Source organism: Girardinichthys multiradiatus, chromosome 12 (assembly GCF_021462225.1).
Source record: "Girardinichthys multiradiatus isolate DD_20200921_A chromosome 12, DD_fGirMul_XY1, whole genome shotgun sequence".
In the NCBI taxonomy this organism is placed as follows: domain Eukaryota; kingdom Metazoa; phylum Chordata; class Actinopteri; order Cyprinodontiformes; family Goodeidae; genus Girardinichthys; species Girardinichthys multiradiatus.
In genome coordinates this window covers 6,528,793-6,550,998 of record NC_061805.1, presented here as the reverse complement: position 1 = coordinate 6,550,998, position 22,206 = coordinate 6,528,793, and the positions used below count along the sequence as shown (strand labels likewise).

General features: G+C 41.4%; 1 protein-coding gene and 1 long non-coding RNA gene across 7 annotated transcripts; one reads left to right on the top strand and one right to left on the bottom strand.

Moving 5' to 3' along the window:
• The first annotated feature begins 404 nt into the window (after nucleotides 1-404).
• LOC124877932 (poly [ADP-ribose] polymerase tankyrase-1) lies at nucleotides 405-20,477 on the top strand. Of its 4 annotated transcripts, none has more exons than XM_047381570.1 (28): nucleotides 406-908; nucleotides 3,126-3,350; nucleotides 3,679-3,774; nucleotides 4,527-4,563; nucleotides 4,760-4,835; nucleotides 6,600-6,620; nucleotides 8,856-8,950; nucleotides 9,034-9,100; nucleotides 9,365-9,551; nucleotides 9,999-10,120; nucleotides 10,334-10,425; nucleotides 10,560-10,638; nucleotides 10,717-10,888; nucleotides 11,056-11,135; nucleotides 11,421-11,566; nucleotides 11,656-11,821; nucleotides 11,964-12,183; nucleotides 12,263-12,372; nucleotides 14,943-15,134; nucleotides 15,248-15,494; nucleotides 16,337-16,419; nucleotides 16,504-16,624; nucleotides 16,702-16,799; nucleotides 16,898-16,972; nucleotides 17,064-17,169; nucleotides 18,739-18,925; nucleotides 19,020-19,176; nucleotides 19,264-20,477. In XM_047381570.1, exons 1-28 carry the CDS (start codon nucleotides 461-463, stop codon nucleotides 19,348-19,350), a joined length of 3,792 nt encoding a protein of 1,263 aa, XP_047237526.1. In that variant the 5' UTR covers nucleotides 406-460; the 3' UTR covers nucleotides 19,351-20,477. The 4 variants fall into 4 exon arrangements, with proteins under 4 accessions (XP_047237528.1, XP_047237526.1, XP_047237527.1 ...); XM_047381571.1 differs by having other exon boundaries at nucleotides 407-908; nucleotides 14,946-15,134; XM_047381572.1 differs by lacking the exon at nucleotides 6,600-6,620 and having other exon boundaries at nucleotides 405-908.
• Nucleotides 4,838-18,023, bottom strand: LOC124877933. Of its 3 annotated transcripts, none has more exons than XR_007040630.1 (6): nucleotides 17,419-18,023; nucleotides 16,478-16,651; nucleotides 15,224-15,473; nucleotides 10,461-10,661; nucleotides 9,981-10,117; nucleotides 4,838-4,921 (listed from the first exon to the last, which is right to left on the bottom strand). It is a non-coding gene; the product is annotated as an uncharacterized LOC124877933 (long non-coding RNA). The 3 variants fall into 3 exon arrangements; XR_007040628.1 differs by lacking the exon at nucleotides 4,838-4,921 and adding an exon at nucleotides 6,639-7,916; XR_007040629.1 differs by lacking the exon at nucleotides 4,838-4,921 and adding an exon at nucleotides 6,639-7,916 and having other exon boundaries at nucleotides 17,550-18,023.
• Nucleotides 20,478-22,206: the final 1,729 nt, after the last annotated feature.

Genomic DNA, 22,206 nt, shown 5'->3' with positions numbered 1-22,206 from the left:
GCTCCTGACATCTTGTGGCCGCATTAAGTATTGCTCATGTGTTTAATGGAGCATTTGACAAATGATCCTTGTGCATGAGGGAAATTAGATATAGTTGAATACTTTTCTTTTGGACATGTATTGCATTTTTATTTCACAATTTTAAGTTCTCAAAATAGTGAAAATACAACAGATTGAAGGGAACATGAAAATTAATCTTATTGAACTATCCATCTTATTTTCGTTATGCGGTACATAATCCAGCAGCTGTTGCGATATTTTGTGCATAAATATATTTGAATGCTTCCAGCTTCGTTGATCTTTGCAGTAACTGACTGAAAAGGAGACAAACTGAACGGAGAAGCATTTAGTTGAACATGTCTTCCTTCTGGGCCCCGACTGAGTAAACAGCTGACAGGAAGCTGAGGCACTTTCACCGGAAAGGAGGAGCAATTTATATTGTCGCCTCGGAGCTGCTGTAATGGCGGCGTCTCGACGCTCTTCGCAGCAGCAACAACAAACGACGTTACAATCTCCACCGAGAAACAGGTCTCTCTCGGGGGCTTGCCCGGCCTCGCAGCCTATGGCTCTGCTGTCCCCGTCCGTCGGTTCCTCGGAGAGCGAAAGGGAATGTAGCGGAGAGATGGATATGGCTCCGGCCTCCCCGGACCTACCAGTCCCAGTCCTGGCGAGCAGTGCAAGCTCTACCTCGACAACATCAGGCGGAGGCAGCAGCAGCGTATCAAGCCCCGGCTCCGGAGCGACGAGTCCCGCCGACGGCAGCAGTGGAGTCGTGGGGGCGTTCAGGGAGCTGTTCGAGGCCTGTCGAAACGGAGATGTGTCCCGCGTTAAGAGACTGGTGGATTCGGTGAATGTAAACGCAAAGGACATGGCTGGTCGAAAATCAACACCGCTTCATTTCGCTGCGGGTAAGGATGAGCTAAGCTAATGGAACAGGAGCGTCAGGCTATTCGCCAAGATGGGTTACTGCAGGCAGCTAGCATCGTTATATACTTTGCAAGATGGTTCCAGTTTTCCGCTGCTTGTCCTTAGGTCCCATTTATAACCATTTGTCACGTTTTAAGGCCAGTATGTTTTACCCCTCCAAGCGCTTACTAGCTGATCTGACGCTGTCCTTGTTGTGTTTATCAGACATTCAGTAGTCAGCACACCAGATTATTTTACCAGGCCGAAATGCAAACTAAAATGTAGCAGGGGTTAGCAAATTGTTTATGCATGTATTGAAGTGTTTGCCTGCCATCCTCAAGTTGAGCTGAAGTTGGCTTCCGATGTGGGAAACTGCTGAAGGCCAATTCCACGTCATTTATTGCTACTTGGAACATCTTTAATCTGCTATAGTTTAAAAACTGGACTCTTCTAACCTGGGCTGTATTGTTCTACACTAATATGATCATTCAAACCCAGTTTGTGATTTATGAAACCTGTATTACCTCCGCCTGGTTTGTTTGTTTGCAAAATATCTGAAAAAGGTTCTGAACGGATTTGGATGATATTGTCAAAAAAGGTGCATATTATGATAAGGAACGGATTATTTGAATTTGGTGGTGATGCTGAGAACCATCTGGATCCAGAATTGTTGCCAGACCATCGTGGGACAATTTCCCGCATGGTTCCTCACCCTGTCAGCTGCTGACATGCAGTGGCCAGAAGTCATCCGAGTATAGATCATCATTCTGGAAAAAACTGATATGCATCAGTGGCCCTATTGCATTAATAGAGGTCTGCACTATCTGAGTGCTTTTCTATATTGATTTGTGACAATGTAATAAAGCGTGATTTTTAGTGCTTTTTTGGCATCTGCACCACATTAGAACTGCTCTACCTCTAAAACTACAATACTCCTTAAACCTGGATTATATTATTCTACACTAATTGCAGAATCTTTCAAACCCAGTTTGTGATTTGTGATATTTTTCTTACAAAGCCTGGTAAATTCTAAAGTCTTTGGCACCTTTGTCCACATAAAACAGGTCAGAATCCTCAAACTCATTAATTCCTTACTTGCTCTAAAGGTTTCATATACATAGCGCAGAATTTAAAGAACACTCAAAACGTTTTTGTGTGCAGATGTCCATGAGTTATATTTATTGTCGGTTTAATTATTACATTATAAAGGTACTTTCTTTGGCACTATAGGTTGTTGATGTTTATAAACAGTTGATTTACATCATGACTTCCAATACCTTATCAAGTATCAGTTAGCATTTTACAAATTTCTGTTCTGGGGGAGTCTTAATATTTTTTCAGATTTTTCTCTTTTAAATAAAATTAATACCTGATAAGTATAAACTTAAGGTCAGACAGTCATGTGTATTCACCATGTTACACAACCATACAGGATTAATATTCTGCTCCTCCTTAAATAATTCCGGTTGGATGTCAAATGACGTCTGCTGGTGTTTTTGTAAAAAATTGTTTTGTAGAAATCTTTACTAGTTGGAAAATGTTTAGGGCTGTGTCTAACGTCTTTGTTATTTATGTATATAAACATAAAAAAATCCTGGATATGTAGTAAATGTTTAATATGATGAGAATAAAGTTGGAGGAATAGAAATGTGGCTTATTTCAGTTATTAGTGCAACTCTAAAGGAAAAGTTTATGTAAAGTGTAATAATGGAAAGTAACACATTCATGTATTAACTGTAATGTTTAGAAGTGTCTGGTTTAAATTTCCTTTTTATTTTTATATTAACATCTACAAAATCAAATATGATTAAAATGATCTGAAATAAAATTGATGTAGGCGGTATAAAGTCTGCATTAACTGAAACAACTTTCTAAGAGTACACGTCTAAAACTGGTTTAGGCAACATAGCTTCCCTTCAGAGTGCATTCAGCAGCTTAAACAAACTTTATCAGAGGGTTTTTTGGCGTGTTGGCTGCTCATTAGCCCCTGGAGCTACATCTTATCTCGCTTGCGTTGCTACAGTAAAACTAAGAAACTTCGCAGAGCATCCCATCCCCCACTTATTTTTTGTTGAAAAGGTCAAAAATTATAAAATGTAGTTTTTACTTTGTCGAGTAAGATTGTAGTAGTTAGAATTATTATAGTCGTCTTTACTGATTATGATGACCAGTCGCAGTATCCCTAAAAATCTAAGTTGATGTTGACTTTTTGTGTTTAGGTTTTGGTAGAAAAGATGTGGTGGAGCATCTCCTACAGACAGGGGCCAATGTCCACGCCCGGGATGACGGTGGTCTCATCCCTCTACACAATGCCTGCTCCTTCGGACACGCAGAGGTCGTCAGCCTCCTCTTGTGTCAAGGTGCAGAGCCCAATGCCAGAGATAACTGGAACTACACCCCACTGCATGAGGCGGCCATCAAGGGGAAGATAGACGTGTGCATCGGTATGGAGCCCTGCCATTTATATTTGAGTCCTTGTGTTGTTGTTTTTTTTTTTTTTGCAATATGCACAAACATCTTTGAGAATGTTTGAGCTTTTTAATTTTTTTTAGTTCAGGTTCTGAGAAAATAATCGAAATAGTTACCTTTCAGGTTTTAAAGTAGAAGGGTGCTGACCTAACCTGAATTTAATTTATTAGATTTTTGAAACCAATAAATTTGCTTTGTGTCCCTAAAACACTGTACTTGACTGGCTGAATAACTCGTTAAATAAATATGAGGTAGTGACCAGGTAAACTATTGACGTTTTATTGATCTCACCTTTTAAAACAGTTTTGCTCCAACATGGTGCTGATCCAAACATCCGCAACACCGATGGAAAATCAGCCCTTGATCTTGCTGACCCTTCGGCTAAGGCCGTTCTTACAGGTCAGTACCTTGTAGTCACTTAACACACTTCCTTAACACACACTAACAGAAGGATAAACTGATTCACGGTTGTTCAGGTACATAGATATGTAATGGTGTGATTACAGGTACATAGCAGATAGGAAGGGCTAAAATGGAAATATAAGTTAGGTAAGGGACAAATTGACCAAGAACCTTTTTTAATACGTTATTTACCATTGATTGAGGTATAATCTAACATAAAAAGTATTGCTTGAAGACATGGCATGTGGCAATTGTTTATGAATGCATCAGATTTTCCTTTAGTCCGCAATGAGGTTCTTTTTTTCAAGAGTTTTTGAGAATTGTCTTTAAAAAAAATATGAGCATGTTTGAGCGTGTTTACAAATACCACAAGAGGTCTATATACCTCAGACTGGATCCCTTGGTTTCTGTGCATGCCAAAACTTATTTATTGTTTGCAGCTGAGTCCATGAGGTACATGCATTAGTCTTCCATTGAGAAACAAAATGTAGCTTAAAAATAGCAGAACACCATGAATGTTCTGATCCAGCAGAAGAATTGCAGCTCCTTAGCAGTGACTTAAAGGAAAGATTTTCATAACTTGATATAGAAAAAGTTGGAGCAGCGGAACCAAAAGGTAGCATGAATAAACCTCTGCATGTCCACCGGGTCCTGACTGGTTCACCCCCATGGATGTATTTCCAGGGTGAAGAAATGGACACACATGTTGTTAGAAACGCCTCACTTTACTCATCAGGTTTTTCTTCTAGGTGAATACAAGAAGGATGAACTCCTGGAAGCAGCAAGGTGAGTGTGTTCCTAGCAGTAGATGCAATAGAAATTAGTTTCATGTAGAACTAAAACTACCAGGCAAGCACTCTTCTAGTTGCATGTTGCTGTTAAATTGCAAAATAAAGAACTGCATGGTCCCCTCAGACCTCGAAGGAATTATAATGTTGATGTCAGATATTTATTGCCGGGCTTATCATTGGTGTGTTTGCAGAAGTGGGAATGAAGAAAAGCTGATGGCACTGCTGACTCCATTAAATGTCAACTGTCATGCCAGTGATGGTCGCAAGGTAAATGACCCAGTTGTGCTGCACCTTCTTAACATCTCCATTTACACGGTCCTTTTCACTCAAAGGGCTGTTTTGTTGAGAGGTTCCTTTCAAAAGAAAAAGCAACAGGATTACTAGTTGGACCGCTCAGGACTGCAGTCTGATTACTGCTGGATTAGTTTGTATGTATGTGTGTAAAGAGGATTTAGGACTATGAATTTTTGAGCAGAAGGATATTAATCGCCTCATTGCCATTGAACCACCGTTTCATATAATACATATTCTGTTAGAATATCTTTGTCATTATGAATGCTTATCAGAGCATTCTAGCGGTCCATCTGTACGCATCCCTTAAATCATCTTGATGTTTACTGATGTTATTCTTTCAGGGTGTGTATATGTATATATATTCGTAGGTTTGATTTCTGTTCTGTACTTTTTAAGTCAAAGTCATTAGACCAGAAGAGCTACTAAATGATTCTGCTTGTTTACAAATGTATTGTTGGTGCAGTTTTCCATCATGTTAGAATCTAATGTCTTTCTGGTGGCGGTATCGCCTCTTTCTACAAGTCTCTTCTCGTTGAATTCATTTAGTGGGCCAACCGTTTGGTTAGAAAAAGAAAGGTTTTGGTGTCTTTATGCCACAAAGTAAATTTTTCTTCCCTGAATGTATCCTTGTTATTGGAAATAACTTCTTCTTTTTCATTAATAATCATGATGATGTCATCAGGCATTGCTGCAGTGCATAATAATGACACGGTGGATTGGGTGGTCTGGTTTGTACTCGTGTGGTTACACATAAAAACAATTAGAGCCTGGTAAAGACTGGATCACTTGTACATTAAAGGCTAAGAATTGAGAGAGGGTGCACTTTCTTTTTAACATGGCTGTATTTCTTTTTTGTTGCCATCTTTTCTTTTGCTTTTACCCACCTTACATTAATTTTTAAAGATACTAACATAATTTCTCAGTACATGCTCTGGCCTTTTTGTGAATAACCTGCAAAGTATAAATCAGCCATTTCTTTCCTTCATTAAAATCCAAACTTGCTGGCGACATGTTGTGCCGACCACATTTATTTTTCCCCTGGCAAAGATTTGACTCAGGTTTGTTGGAACAGGGATACCTTTAAAAAGCTGCAGGATGACGGCTCTTGTGGCCTGGAACTGGAGACGCCTACCCAGTTCCAGTTCCCCTGATTGATCATAGCAATGGACTCAAATAAGGTTCCCAGGACCTTTGGTAAAGAAACAGTTTAGTTCTGCTTCTTTTGTGAGGGACTGTTGAGGAACCATATTTGTGGCACCATAACAATTATTATTTGGTAAAATGGGATTCTTTTACCTACATGTAATAAAATTAGAGGTTGGATTATTCAAATTATGCCAGAATAAAAGTTATTCATTTAATTATTTGTTTGTAGTTTTTAGACATCTTTACTGGGGTGCCAATAAATGTGGTCGGTCCAGTAAGATCATGGGCGTCAGTCATATCTAGAACCTTGGTTCTCTGCTCTGCAGCATACTTAAATTTGCATCATCTCGGCTGGTGTAGATGTAGTCAGGGGTTTTACCAGGAGTCTCACTCACCTTCCAACTCTTTCTGGTGATGTCCTACATGTCGTCTCCATTCATATTTAGTAGATCAGTATTATTTTTTTTATGAATACAGTTTGTATTTCATTGACTTAAAATAAGAGGGACATTTCTGTGACTGGATGCTGTCATTTTGTAATTTGTGTTTCGCTTTGTTTTCCGTGTGACTCTGGCAACATTTGTCGATCAGTCAACCTCACAAAAAATGCTGGTAAGTTGACTTTGATAATGGCCACTTGATTGATGCACTGTTGTGATCTTTATTTTTTGTTTTATTTCTTTTTAATCCATCATTTTTTATTTGACCAATAAGCTGGCTGTCACTTGTTAATTGCACACATCATTGACCTGGGTATGCGGGTCACTCGTGTATCCACCCTGATGCTCCTCTGGTGCGTGTGCGAGTGAATGAGTGAGCGAACGAGCAACATATGATTGTGTTGGGATGTTGTCAAGGTGACATTTCATGTCTTTGAAACTGGAGAGGAGCTTAAAATGTCCACTGCCTGCTTTTTGGCGTCTGTCCTCTATCCTCTGCACATTCACCCACACTTCGTCGACCCTGAATCACTCAGTCAGTCTGTATCTGGTTGGGCTTCTAATTTATTTATTTTTTTGTTGACAACTTCTCATGCATGCCTCTGGGCCCGCCTCTGCATTTTGTCAAGCGAATCATGGATTTGTCATTGTGAAATTCGTGCCTTCTTCACATTCCCTGTTGAATCAGTTGGTATGCAATAAAAAATAGTCTGCATTTCACCCATCATTCAGAAGCTATGCTGCCCTTTATTGTAAAAGCTTTTAATTGATTGTTTCATCCCACTTTGAATGATCTGCAAACACCTCATCAGTTTGACTCCACCACCATGGCTAGAGACGTTAGATTTGGCCCTGCTGGGTTAGACGTTAACATCACTGCATCAAAACTGAAATGATGTCTTTTCGTGACCGTAAGCTTGATACGAGCTAGATTTTGGAAAAGAGAGCTTGTGCCTATAATGTTGAGAATCACAGCTTTGCTTAAACTAATGTGGATTGTTTTGTTGCTTGACCTTAGTAAATCCATATGGGTTGAGGTCTTTTCATCTCGCAGGCTTTCTTTTTCAAGCTCAGCTTGCCTGCTCCAGCTTTACTGCATCCTGTTACAGTTAGGAGTTAATAGGATTACATTACATGAAGTGAACTCCAGCTATCAGATCGAAATTCTGTTCAGCATGAAAGCCCCCCCCCCCCCCCCCCTCCCCCCGCCAAATTACAGAGCCTTGCAAAAGTATTCATACCCCTCAACCCTTTCCAAATTATATCACATTTCAAAATTCGTTTTTAAAATTCATTGTATTTTGTTCAGACATGTATAAGAAGGTGCTCTGATCAGATGAGCCCAAAGTTCAGCTTTTTGGCTTCTTTACAACATGCTGCGTGGTTGAAGAATAACACTGCACCTTACCCTGAATCCTCAGCATGAAACATGGTGGAGGCAGCAGCATGCATGGGGGGGGTGTTTATCCTGCAGAGGCAGAGTTGATGTAAGCTGGACCAAGCATAAATGAAGGGTAATTCTGGACCCTATGCCTGTTATAGGCTGCCACAGATTCTACATTTTTTTTACCTTCCAGCAGAACAACGACCCTGAACATATAGCCAGAGCTATAATTAGAAGTGTAAATTAAATCACATTCATACGTTAAAATGCCCAGACCTAAATTCATTGGAGACTTCATTCAAGATTTGAAAATTGGTACTCTGAGCACTTTTGCAAGGAAGAATGGGAAGAATCGCAAAATAATGTTTCCACAAAGGATTGACACAGATGTGGGCTGAATACTTATGAGATTTTTGGTAGCAAAGAAATTTGAAAACATTATTTTCACATTGTGGAGTTGCAATGTGACAGAATGGGGAACACATCACATGGGGTGGGAATACTTTTGCTATGCACCATCTTCTGCATTTCATAATAAATACAGTTCTTTGGGTTTAAAAAATTTTAGTAAACTGGAGCTGAACATAAATTAGGCACGCGCTGCATCCCAACCGTAATGCACATCCTACCATGTTTTCATAACTATTCTTTTTGCGTACTCGCTGCATAAAACACACCTAATCGCTAGGATCGAAAGTTAATGTTGTTTTTATAATTTCATTCAAAGACATTTGAGATGAGAAATAGAGACGAGACCGTTTGTTACTGACTGGGATGTTATAATGTCATCAGCAGCAGACTTTCTTGTGCTGGGTTTGCCCTCAAACTCTGCTGAACTTGCATCATCAAATCTGCCATTCATCTGCAACTCACCCAGCACAGCCTGCGGCAGCAATTTGCTTCTGGCTCTAATCAGCCACCCGCCCCTGTTGCCATCGGCAGCAGTAAACACTAAGCCTGCCTGGTCAGTGTGTGTGTTGATGTCTGTGTGTGCATGGGCTAACAAGCAGTCCTCTCTTGCAGTCCACGCCCCTCCACCTGGCTGCAGGTTACAACCGGGTCCGCATCGTTCAGCTCCTCCTTCAGCACGGTGCTGATGTTCACGCTAAGGACAAAGGGTGAGTAACGTACTGAGGAGAACACAAAAGCAGAATCTCCAGTTTCCTGTCGTTATGTATGACCTGGATGTCTCGTCCTGCAGCGGCCTCGTTCCTCTTCACAATGCCTGCTCTTACGGTCACTATGAAGTCACAGAACTTCTCCTTAAAGTAAGTCCGACTATAATATTCAGGTCTGTATCGGGTTAGCTCGCATTTTATAAAGTAAAGTGGAACTTCATCAGGTTAGAACAAGATTAATGGCAACGTGCTGAGTAGTTGTGATGCCTGTATGTATTCCTTTGACTACATGTGGCCCAGTGCTGTGTTAAGGAATAATGAGATTTTTGTATGGAATCCTCGTTTTAATCAGAGTTTTAAACATTGTGATGCTCCTGAGTTGTGAACAGCTGTAATGGGCGGCTCTCCTTGCAGCACGGAGCCTGTGTGAACGCTATGGACTTGTGGCAGTTCAACCCTGTGCATGAGGCAGCCTCTAAAAACAGAGTGGAGGTGTGTTCCCTGCTGCTGAGCCACGGAGCTGATCCCACCCTGCTAAACTGTCACAGCAAGAGCGCCGTGGATATGGCCCCGACCCCGGAGCTCAAAGAAAGGCTGACCTGTGAGTTGCGTCTCAGTTGAAGTTGACCTTTTATAATAAGTGTTGAATGGCATCTGGCATCTTTCCTGTCTACATATTTCATCTCTCCATCCTTTTGTCTGCCCATCCATACATTTAGGCCTTTGTCTTCCATCCTTCCATTCATCATCCATTTATTAGGCTGCCATCGTCCCTCCAATCTATCTATTTGTTCGTATTTCTATTCTTTCATTGAATCATCTGTCTAGACATCTATCCATCTCAGTTTCCATATTTTAAGACTGACCACTGTAAAGATATTTGCCATAGTTCAAACTGAACTTTTGTATTTAAAATGTGGCTAAAAATACTGCAAACACTAGAAATATCAGTATGTAACTTTTACATCATTGTACTGTGTGGGACCCTTGCAGGTTGCAAGTTTTAAAACCAGCATCGTTTTCCTTCTACCTCTCTTTTTCGACACAGATGAGTTCAAAGGTCACTCGCTACTGCAGGCAGCCCGTGAAGCCGACATGGCCAAAGTGAAGAAGACTCTGGCTTTGGAGATCATCGGCTTCAAACATCCTCAAACCAACGAGACGGCTCTGGTGAGAATAATTGCAGTTTGAGCATCTTGTCACACTTTAAATTATGTCCAGTTATGTTTCTTAGTGGTTTCACCAGCATCGTTTTGTCAGAACAAATGAAATAAAGCTTAGTGACTTGTTTACCATTCAGTACATTTCAGATTGTAAAGGACATTAGTCACATTTAGCCCTTTCAAGGTTTTAGTGAACTAATATTAAAGACGTGTTTTCCAGCACTGTGCGGTGGCGTCCCCTCATCCGAAGAGAAAACAGGTGACAGAGTTGTTGCTTCGTAAAGGTGCCAACATCAACGAGAAGAACAAAGAGTAAGGCAGCATTCTTATCGTATTCTGTTGAGTACCTTGAACATTAAAGATGTAATATCTTGAAAACATCAGCAGGTGTAGTTTCTAAATGATAAAATAAGCATTGCCACCCTCCTCTCGTTATTGTGCTTTAGCTTTATGACTCCACTGCATGTTGCTGCTGAGAGAGCTCACAATGACATCCTGGAGATTCTGCAGAAACATGGAGCCAAGGTTTGTCACATTTCCATCCCGTTCTGTAAAAAACAAAACGAGAAGTTACTAGTTTGCTTTGCTGCTCTGTAACTTCAGGTGAATGCAGTGGACACTCTGGGACAGACTGCTCTTCACAGGGCGGCGTTGGCCGGTCACATCCAGACCTGCAAGCTGCTGCTTAGCTGCGGAGCCGACCCCTCCATTGTGTCTTTGCAAGGCTTCACTGCAGCTCAGATGGGAAATGAGGCTGTGCAGCAAATTCTTAACGGTAATCACTGTCCCTGTCATCCCAGTGGATTTCTCGGGTCTTTGAACTTTACAAGTTCTTATTATGTGGATTTTTAGGTCTCAGGATTTTAATCTTGATTTTAGAATTTCAGAAGGTTATGGCTGGCTTTCCTCTTCAGTGCTCGTTATTTAAATGTTCTTTCCCAGAAAATGTTCCCACTCGGAATTCTGACGTGGACTACAGGTTTCTGGAAGCTGCCAAAGCAGGAGACCTGGAAACAGTGCAGGTAAGTTCCCTGTGACTTGAGCTCACCAAGACACACTGTTGTAATAACAACCAGTTCTAAAATAAAATAAAACGATTTCTCAAAAATATCCCAAAGCTGTCTATAAATGCTGTCAGATTTTGCAGGTTAGAAGATAGGAAACATTTATACATGTTCTTTATAAAATAATTATAGCTCTTTAATTTTTTGCACACCTCCAAAGACATTTTTTAAATAGGTATTTTAGTAGATCACACTCAGACATGCTGCTTATTTTCCTAATTTGGCGTTTTTGTTGTTTGGCAGCAACTTTGCTCCCCTCAGAATGTAAACTGCCGGGATTTGGAGGGTCGCCACTCCACCCCTCTTCACTTTGCAGCAGGTTACAATCGAGTGGCCGTTGTGGAGTACTTACTTCACCATGGAGCTGATGTCCATGCCAAAGACAAAGGGTTAGTGTTTTTAAACGTGTTTGTTTACTAACAAGTTTTATACTCCGATTCTCGATGTGAAGGTTCTTTTATTTGTCCCCGTCCTTTAGTGGTCTGGTTCCCCTCCATAACGCCTGCTCCTATGGTCACTATGAAGTGGCTGAGTTGCTGGTCAGACATGGAGCCTCGGTTAATGTGGCAGATCTTTGGAAGTTCACTCCACTTCATGAGGCTGCAGCCAAAGGAAAATATGAGATCTGCAAACTTCTTCTCAAAGTGAGGGTCCACAATTGTTATGTGTACAAGTTTTACTCTGTCCAGTGTGTTGGCTTGGACTCAAACGATGAACATGGCAGGGGGAAAAAAACATTCTGCAAACTGAAAGCTTTAAAAAGGCGGTCCATGTTCTGTTTTTCAGCACGGTGCAGACCCCACCAAGAAGAACCGTGACGGCAACACTCCCCTGGACATGGTGAAAGACGGGGACACAGACATCCAGGACCTGCTGCGGGGGGACGCTGCCCTGCTGGATGCTGCCAAGAAGGGCTGCCTCGCCAGGGTGCAGAAACTTTGCTCTCCGGAGAATATCAACTGTAGAGACGCACAGGGGCGCAACTCTACACCACTCCACCTAGCAGGTACAAGATGGATGGATATCTTGATCCTCTATTGTTTAGACTCGACCAGTGTTTTCTGATTAAATGTCTTTCTTCTCAGCTGGTTATAACAACCTTGAGGTGGCAGAGTATCTCCTGGAGCATGGGGCTGATGTCAACGCCCAGGACAAAGGAGGCTTAATCCCTCTTCATAATGCTGCTTCATACGGGGTCAGTCTCAAGGGGTGTTTGTGCACTGTACATCTGACTTTGGTTTCAATCTTGAGGTTAAATTATGACTTCCTCTCCAGTTGATTCTTTTTTTTTTATGTAATTTGGTCATTTGCCAAAAAAGGAAAAGTATTTTTATGAGTTTGCATTTTGCAGAGACTCATTGTAACAAAAAGTAATTCAAATGATGATAAACACATGAATCAACATAAAGATACAGATACAGATCAACATAATTTTACACGTCACTCTGGTAGGATATTTGCTTTCAATTGGACTTAAAAATCCAGGTCCGATCGAGTTTTACATGTTTTTGTTTTATCATAGGAATAATGAAAATTATCACATCTCTTTCACATTCATATTAATTCTGTCTGATTCAGAACAACGTTTGGACACAATTTGGAAGCACATTGTGTTTAACTATAAACATTATTTGGGGTTGAAGAAATGAGTTGTTTGTGGCAACATATTAGGCGGCTTGTTTTTGCTTTCAGAGAATTGGATTTGTTGATTAATATCAATTTCACAAATATAATACAACTGGAAACGTTACAATGAGCATAATGAACATTTCTTCATGTTTCTGACTTCATGAATTTTGCACCATTCTTGTTTCATAATTTACATATTTTTGAACACAGTTTTTGAGATAATGATCAGAAATCTACAGTACAGACCAAATGTTTGGACACACCTTCTCATTCAAAGAGTTTTCTTTATTTTCATGACTATGAATATTGTAGCTTCACACTGAAGGCATCAAAACTATGAATTAACACATGTGGAATTATATACTGAACAAAAAAGTGTGAAACAACTGAAAATATGTCTTATATTCTAGGTTCTTCAAAGTAGTCACCTTTTGCTTTGATTACTGCTCCGCACACATGTGGCATTCCGTTGATGAGCTTCAAGAGGTAGTCACCTGAAATGGTTTTCACTTCACTTCCTGTCAAGTTCAATAAGTGAGATTTCAAGCCTTATAAATGGGATTGGGACCATCAGTTGTGCTGTGCAGGAGGTGTATACAGATAGTCCTAACTGATAGTCCTAATGAATAGACTGTTAGAATTTGTATTATGACAAGAAAAAAGCAGCTAAGTAAAGAAAAAACAAGGGGCCATCATTACTTTAAGAAATGAAGGTCAGTCAGTCCAAACAATTGGGAAAACTTTGAAAGTGTCCCCAAGTGCAGTCGCAAAAACCATCAAGCGCTACAAAGAAACTGGCTCACATGAGGACCGCCCCAGGAAAGGAAGACCAAGAGTCACCTCTGCTGCGGACGATAAGTTGATCCGAGTCACCAGCCTCAGAAATCACAGGTTAACAGCAGCTCAGATTAGAGAACAGGTCAATGCCACACAGAGTTCTAGCAGCAGACACATCTCTAGAACAACTGTTAAGAGGAGACTGTGTGAATCAGGCCTTCATGGTAAAATAGCTGCTAGGAAACCACTGCTGAGGACAGGCAACAAGCAGAAGGGACTTGTTTGGGCTAAAGAACACAAGGAATGGACATTAGATCAGTGGAAATTTGTGCTTTGGTCTGATGAGTCCAAGTTTGAGATCTTTGGTTCCAACCACCGTGTCTTTGTGCAGCGCAGAAGAGGTGAACGGATGGACTCTACATGCCTGGTTCCCACCGTGAAGCATGGAGGAGGAGGTGTGATGGTGTGGAGGTGCTTTGCTGGTGACACTGTTGGGGATTTATTCAAAATTGGCATACTGAACCAGCATGGCTACCACAGCATCTTGCAGCGGCATGCTATTCCATCCGGTTTGCGTTTAGTTGGACCATCATTTATTTTTCAACAGGACAATGACCCCAAACACACCTCCAGGCTGTGTAAGGGCTATTTGACCAAGAAGGAGAGTGATGGGGTGCTGCACCAGATGACCTGGCCTCCACAGTCACCGGACCTGAACTCAATCCAGATGGTTTGGGGTGAGCTGGACCGCAGAGTGACGGCAAAAGGGCCAACAACTACTAAGCATCTATGGGAACTCCTTCAAGACTGTTGGAAAACCATTTCAGGTGACTACCTCTTGAAGCTCATCAACAGAATGCCAAGAGTGTGCGGAGCAGTAATCAAAGCAAAAGGTGGCTACTTTGAAGAACCTAGAATATAAAACATATTTTCAGTTGTTTCACACTTTTTTGTTCAGTATATAATTCCACATGTGTTCATTCATAGTTTTGATGCCTTCAGTGTGAAGCTACAATAGTCATAGTCATGAAATTAAAGACAACTCTTTGAATGAGAAGGTGTGTCCAAACTTTTGGTCTGTACTGTATTTATGTATAATTCGTTTGGATTTATGTTTTTCTGTGAAGTTATCATGTTTGCGCACAAAATTAACCTTTTAATTTCAAAATATATGCCTGTGCCACATCATTTAAAACAATCTGTTGCTATTTTCATTTTATTGTTAAAAATACAAGTTTGTTTCTCTAATGCTAAATCAGCATCGCTACAGTCTGGATTTTGTTTCACAAATGAATGAAAATAAGATTTTTTTTTTTCATCATTTTCTTTAAGTTTTTCCTTTTCTTTTTCTTTTCGAAGCAGCATGTGGACATTGCAGCCCTGCTGATCAAATACAACACATGTGTAAACGCTACAGACAAATGGGCTTTCACCCCTCTCCATGAGGCGGCCCAGAAAGGCCGCACACAGCTCTGTGCTCTTCTGTTGGCTCATGGAGCTGACCCCACCATGAAAAACCAAGAGGGCCAGACTGCTCTGGACCTGGCCACGGTATGGGCCTTTATGAGATAGAGAGATTATCTGGTAGCTTATTAGTCTGTTGAAATAACGGAAAGGAATATGAATGTGAAATTGAGTACCATTTGAATGTTCTGTGGCTGTAGGCTGATGATATCAGAGCTCTCTTGATGGACGCCATGCCACCCGATGCTTTGCCCAGCTGCTTCAAACCCCAGGCTACAGTGGTCAGCGCTTCGGTCATCTCCCCTGCTTCCACACCATCCTGTCTGTCAGCAGCCAGCAGCATAGACAACCTAGATGGGCCCCTGACTGAGATAGCTGCTGCTGCCGCCGCTGGATCATCTGGGGTTGCAGATGGAGCGTCAGGGACTGACCGCAAGGAAGGAGAATGTAGGTTTATTGCACTGGTCAGATGAAACACCAGTCAGTTTCTAAATGTACAGTGCTGTGAAAACAGGGTATTTACAAATTTTCTATGTTTTTGTTTTTTTGTCATACTTAAATATTTCCAATCACCAAACCAGTTTTTATACTGTCTCCTAATCCTTATTACTGGTTCTGCTAGCCTTTGCAGCACAGACTGCAATCAAACACTTGCAGTAGGTGTCAGTGAGTCTTAGTCAAACAACAGTATTTTATGGATGATTGTCAGCCCAAAAACGTTATAGGGCATGAAGAGATCAGAAAAACCTCTCCGTATGGGGAGCTGATGTGGTGTAGAGCAGCTTCACAAGCTTGTGCACTGTCGAAAGCATGCATCTCAGAGGTCTGGGCTGCCTCCGGGCCCGTTATAAGCTAAAAGGTGCAGAAGGCAGACCAGCCAGAGTCAGCTGTGGAGCTAGTTAAATATTTAATGTCCTGAAATAATCTGTAACTTTTCTGTCCCAACTGTGGGTAAAATCTCATTTTTAAAATAGTTCAAACCAACAGTTCTCTGTGTGAGAGAAGCATACGACTGTCAGCCAATACATTCATTAAATGATGGATTTTGATTACTTCAATAAATAACTTGTGATAAGTTTTTGTATATATTTAGGTTATATTTGTCTGACATGAAAATTAGCTTAAAACATTAAATTGTGACAAAAAAGAGACAAAAAAATCTGTAGGGCAGCACTTAGTTTTTCACAGCACTGCCGTCAGCACAAATAAACCAGTGGAAAAGATGAAAAATCTAGTTTTAATGTCTGGTCTAAGGTGTTTTCTTTTCCTTTCGTTCCTTGGCAACATAGTGGCTGTGTTGGACATGAACATAAGTCAGTTCCTAAAGAGCCTTGGGTTGGAGCACCTGAGGGACATCTTTGAGAGGGAGCAGGTCGGTAATGGCTCATTTTAAACAGAAACATCCCATGTAACTAAGGTTATTTATTTACCTTATTGTGGTGTTCATCTCTTCCAGATCACACTGGATGTGTTGGTCGACATGGGCCACGAGGAACTGAAGGAGATTGGCATTAATGCTTATGGCCATCGACACAAGCTTATCAAGGGTGTTGAGAGGCTGCTGGGGGGACAACAAGGTGAAGGGTCCTGGGAGATTGAACTGCCTGCAACAGATGTTTTAGAAAAATGCTCATTGGGTCCTTTTACTTTGCAGGTGCCAACCCCTATCTGACATTCCACTGTGCCAACCAGGGCACCATCCTGATAGACCTCTCTCCTGATGACAAAGAGTGCCAGTCTGTAGAAGAAGAGGTATTTATTATAAATTTGCTTATAGTATAAATATCGTTCTAAAAAGATGACATTAATCTGGTTGTGGGCAAATGGATCAAATCCTGTTTGTTCCTCAGATGCAGAGCACCATCAGGGAGCACAGGGACGGAGGCAATGCTGGTGGTGTCTTCAGCAGATACAACATAATCAAGGTATTTTTTTTATCTTTGTAGATGAGCAGATCTAAATGAAAACAGGTGTTCAGACAGCATCCTGACTACAGCATCATTTTGTGTTGCACAGATACAGAAGGTGGTAAATAAGAAGCTGAGGGAACGTTACACCCACCGGCAGAAGGAGATTGCAGACGAGAACCACAACCATCACAATGAGCGCATGTTGTTTCACGGTAACCTCACAGTGTGAAACCATAGGCCAGAGTGTCGTTGCCTTCACTACCGTGCCATTAAAACATATCCATACCCCACATTTTCCATTTTTGTCAGTAAGAACCACAATCTAAAGTGTGGTGTGTGTTCATGTTTGTCTGCCTCAACCCAAATCTAGAAACGGACGTTTGTGGGCGTTCTTTGTAAAATGGCTTAAGCTCTCAGATTGGATGGAGAGCATCTCTAAACAAGATTTTTTTAAGTGTTACCACAGATTCTCCAATTAAAATTAGGTCTAGACATCTTTCCTTGCTGAAGAGGAGCCTCGTCACAGCATGACACAGCCACCCCTGTGTTCAGGTTCAGTGTTTGCATGTGGACCAGAACTTAAATTTTGTACCTGCTTCCACATGTTTCCTGTGTCCCCTACATGGTTGGTGGTAAACTGCACACTCAGAGTCTCTTTGCTCAAAGCCAAAATTTGTAAAGTGCACCATTAATAGTTGTCGTGCCAACAGAATTTCCCACCTGAGCTGTGGATCTCTTTAGCTCTGCTAAAGCTCCATAGTTACCGATTAATGCGCTTCTTTCCTAGCCTGTCAGTTTAAATGGTAGGTTTTTAGTTTTCATACAGTCCTGATCAAATTCTTCAGACCAGTTAAAAAATTGTAAGAATTTGCATTTTGCACTGTTGGATCTTAAGTAGGTCTCAAGTAGAGCTTGATAGCATCCTGATGGCAACAAAATCTTCAGCCAACTGGCACTTCACTCATCCAGTCAAAAGAGTGTCTGCCAAAACTTCCAGAAAAGTTGCTCTCTTGCTGAGGTATTGTTTTATCCGGTCTTTGTGGTGAAGAGATCGGAGCCGAGCCCATCAGGTAATGACGGGTGCAGAGCAATGCAGTGGCCAAAATACTACTGTAAATCTTTCCCTGCTTGCTGTTATCAGTGAATTCTCAGCTTCCGCGTTTTGTTGTGGGTTTTTATTTTGTTTGATAAACTTTGCAATTCTGTGTGCATTTTCCACATCATAGGGCCCCGGTCAAACGCTTTCCATTTCCTGATGCTGGGTTGAACCGGGGTCCATGAGATACTCAATTGGAGATATAGTTTTCTATCCTAACTCTGTTTTAAACGTCTCCACAACTCTCTCCATGACCCACTGTGTTCCTTGGTCGTCATGATACTGTTTTTGTTCATTAATGTTCTTTAACAGACCTCTGAGGCCTTCACAGAACAGCTGAAAATACACTGAGGTTAAACAACACACAGGTCAACTCTGTTTACTAGTTAGGTTTCTTTTGAACACCGAGGGTTTCACTGGACTATTACGGGTGTCGGAGTAAAGGGGACAAAATTCAAAAGCATACCACTGTTTTCAGATTTTTATTTGTGAATGTAAAACCATGTATCTTTTTGCTTCCAATTTAAGTTTATGCACTACTTTGTGTTCGTCATGTAAAATGTCAATAGAATACGCTAAATCTTGTGGTTTTAATGGGACAAAATGTGAAAAGTCTAAGGAATTAGAATAAATGTTGCAAGGCACAGTATTAACTGGTCTGCCATTGATGTCATATTTCCTTCAGGTTCTCCATTCATCAACGCCATCATCCACAAAGGCTTTGATGAGCGTCATGCTTACATAGGAGGGATGTTTGGAGCAGGAATCTACTTTGCAGAGAACTCCTCCAAGAGCAATCAGTATGTCTATGGAATTGGCGGTGGCACAGGATGCCCAACGCACAAAGACAGATCCTGCTACCTGTGCCACAGGTTGTTTGCATTGATGTTTTTCTCACAATTGGTTCTCTTGGAGTTCTGCGTGGATCGATTTGCCTGACCTGCATCATCTCATCTGAATTTTCAGACAAATGCTGTTTTGCCGAGTGACTTTGGGGAAGTCCTTCCTGCAGTTCAGTGCCATGAAGATGGCCCACGCCCCTCCAGGACATCACTCAGTGATTGGACGACCTAGCGTTAACGGCTTAGCATATGCTGAGTACGTCATCTACAGAGGAGAGCAGGTAAACTGAGACATCAGGGCAAATTGTCAAAGACGTTGAATTTGTGCTGCTGCAATACCACTAATATGTTACCATGTTTTTGCTCAGGCCTACCCAGAGTACCTCATCACCTACCAGATCCTTAAACCAGAGAGTACAGCCCAGTCTGCTGCTGGAGCAGAGCAGAAGTCATAGTTACAGAACAGTGCACACCCTTAGATGAGGACTTGATGCTTTTCTTCTTTGTATTGCAATTATATGAAGACCGTTCATCACCAAACCCATCTCCAGACTCCTACCCTGTAGAAACCATGGTGACCAGTGCTTCATAAGGATATGCTGTATAATACTTTACTATTCTTGGTGATGATGTTACGTTTTTGCATCAGCTGCATGTTTTAACAGAAGCATGTAGGGCCGAGTAGCGTGCCTGGGTCTGTAGTTTCAGTATCACTCCCCTCCATCCCTCCCACTGTTGTCAGGAGGATGCTTGTTAACACTTTGAAGTATAAGCATTAACAGTTTGTCACTCTGTCGCCTTGTGACTGTGAAACCTCAGACTCCCTCATCTTCGCCTGCCTTTCGGCCCCCACAGTGTCTCACCATGTGAACCTGAGACAGCTGGACTACTGCTCCACCACTGGACGGGTTTACCCTCTATTGGCTGGCTTGTGGTGGACTGTTTGTGAACTCCAAACCATAACACTACTGGAAAAGTAACAATGCAACATTACTTTGCTGTATTGCTGACTTCCCAAACTCCAACCCAAGACCCCTAAATGGTAAACGAACATGTTTTTTTAGTGGTTTTATTCAGACCAGCACATGCTTAATGGGGAAAGGGCTCTGTCAAATCACAGAATTTAAGACTATTGCCAGTACAATGCAGATGTGCATGAGTGAGGATGTGTGCTTAACAGTGCAAAGGAAGACATAATCAAGCATGATGAAACCGTAAAAGCATTTTTACGTTACTGTGCTCCATACTTTAGAGTTGTAGATGTTGTAATGTGCTTGTGATGCCTTACAAGTGAACACCTTACATCTAGTGAGCTCATCAAGGCATTCTTTGTTACCATGGTCTTACTCAGACATTCACGCAAAGGGATTTGCACTTTTACCTGGAAATCTATTTAAATTATTTTGAATTAAAGTTGCAAATTACCAAGGGGGCAATATTTGTACAGGTTGTGTAAATCGTTGTGTATTACTGTTGCTGTTTAACAGTTTCTTTGAGTTAAAATGTAAAAATGACATCTGAATTTTCCTCTCATGCCTTCTTGTTTCTCCCTTTTTTTTAAAAATAAATGTCCTATTAATGACTCCTTTTCTGTTTGTCAGTTTTACGCTCTGATCACGTCACTACTCAAAGTTCTGTTAATTCTGAAATAAGGGAAATATTGGTGTGGTTTTTTTTTTTTTTCATGAGGTCCCTGGTTACTCACAAATAACGCATGCCCAGTAAAGATTTTGAAACTGTTTTTGTGGAAGACCTGTGCTGAAAAAAACTCAACTATAAGAGCTCCTTACCTCAATTTTAAGTACAGTGCCTTTAACATGTTTTTAAACATCTGTAAAATGTTGCTCGCAATTGTATTCAGCACCGATTGAAGAAATAATTTGAGGAAACAGCTTTTGCTGCAGTTACAGCTGCTAGTCTTTTGGAGTCAGTCTCCATCTGCTTTCCACCATTTTTCACCTTCGCTGCAAAATTGCCCAAAATTTGTTTCATTAGATGGAGATTGTGATTCAAGTATTTCCACAGGTTCTCCATTGAAATTAGGTCTGGATTTTGTTTCATTCTAACATGAGGGTGCAGCTCTATCTGTATGCTCAGGGTCATCGTGCTAAAATGTGAACCTCCATCCCAGTCCCAAGGTTTTCCTGCAGCATTTCCCTGAATTTAGCTACAGGTCCTTCTCAAAATATTAGCATATTGTGATAAAGTTCATTATTTTCCATAATGTAATGATGAAAATTTAACATTCATATATTTTAGATTCATTGCACACTAACTGAAATATTTCAGGTCTTTTATTATCTTAATACGGATGATTTTGGCATACAGCTCATGAAAACCCAAAATTCCTATCTCACAAAATTAGCATATTTCATCCGACCAAAAAAAAAAAAGAAGTATTTTTAATTCAAAAAACGTCAACCTGCAAATAATCATGTACAGTTATGCACTCAATACTTGGTTGGGAATCCTTTGGCAGAAATGACAGCTTCAATGCGGCGTGGCATTGAGGCAATCAGCCTGTGGCACTGCTGAGGTCTTATGGAGGCCCAGGATGCTTCGATAGCGGCCTTTAGCTCATCCAGAGTGTTGGGTCTTGAGTCTCTCAACGTTCTCTTCACAATATCCCACAGATTCTCTATGGGGTTCAGGTCAGGAGAGTTGGCAGGCCAATTGAGCACAGTGATACCATGGTCAGTAAACCATTTACCAGTAGTTTTGGCACTGTGAGCAGGTGCCAGGTCGTGATGAAAAATGAAATCTTCATCTCCATAAAGCTTTTCAGCAGATGGAAGCATGAAGTGCTCCAAAATCTCCTGATAGCTAGCTGCATTGACCCTGCCCTTGATAAAACACAGTGGACCAACACCAGCAGCTGACATGGCACCCCAGACCATCACTGACTGTGGGTACTTGACACTGGACTTCTGGCATTTTGGCATTTCCTTCTCCCCAGTCTTACTCCAGACTCTGGCACCTTGATTTCCGAATGACATGCAGAATTTGCTTTCATCCGAAAAAAGTACTTTGGACCACTGAGCAACAGTCCAGTGCTGCTTCTCTGTAGCCCAGGTCAGGCGCTTCTGCTGCCGTTTCTGGTTCAAAAGTGGCTTGACCTGGGGAATGCGGCACCTGTAGCCCATTTCCTGCACACGCCTGTGCACGGTGGCTCTGGATGTTTCTACTCCAGACTCAGTCCACTGTTTCCGCAGGTCCCCCAAGGTCTGGAATCGGCCCTTCTCCACAATCTTCCTCAGGGTCCGGTCACCTCTTCTCGTGCAGCGTTTTCTGCGACACCTTTTCCTTCCCAC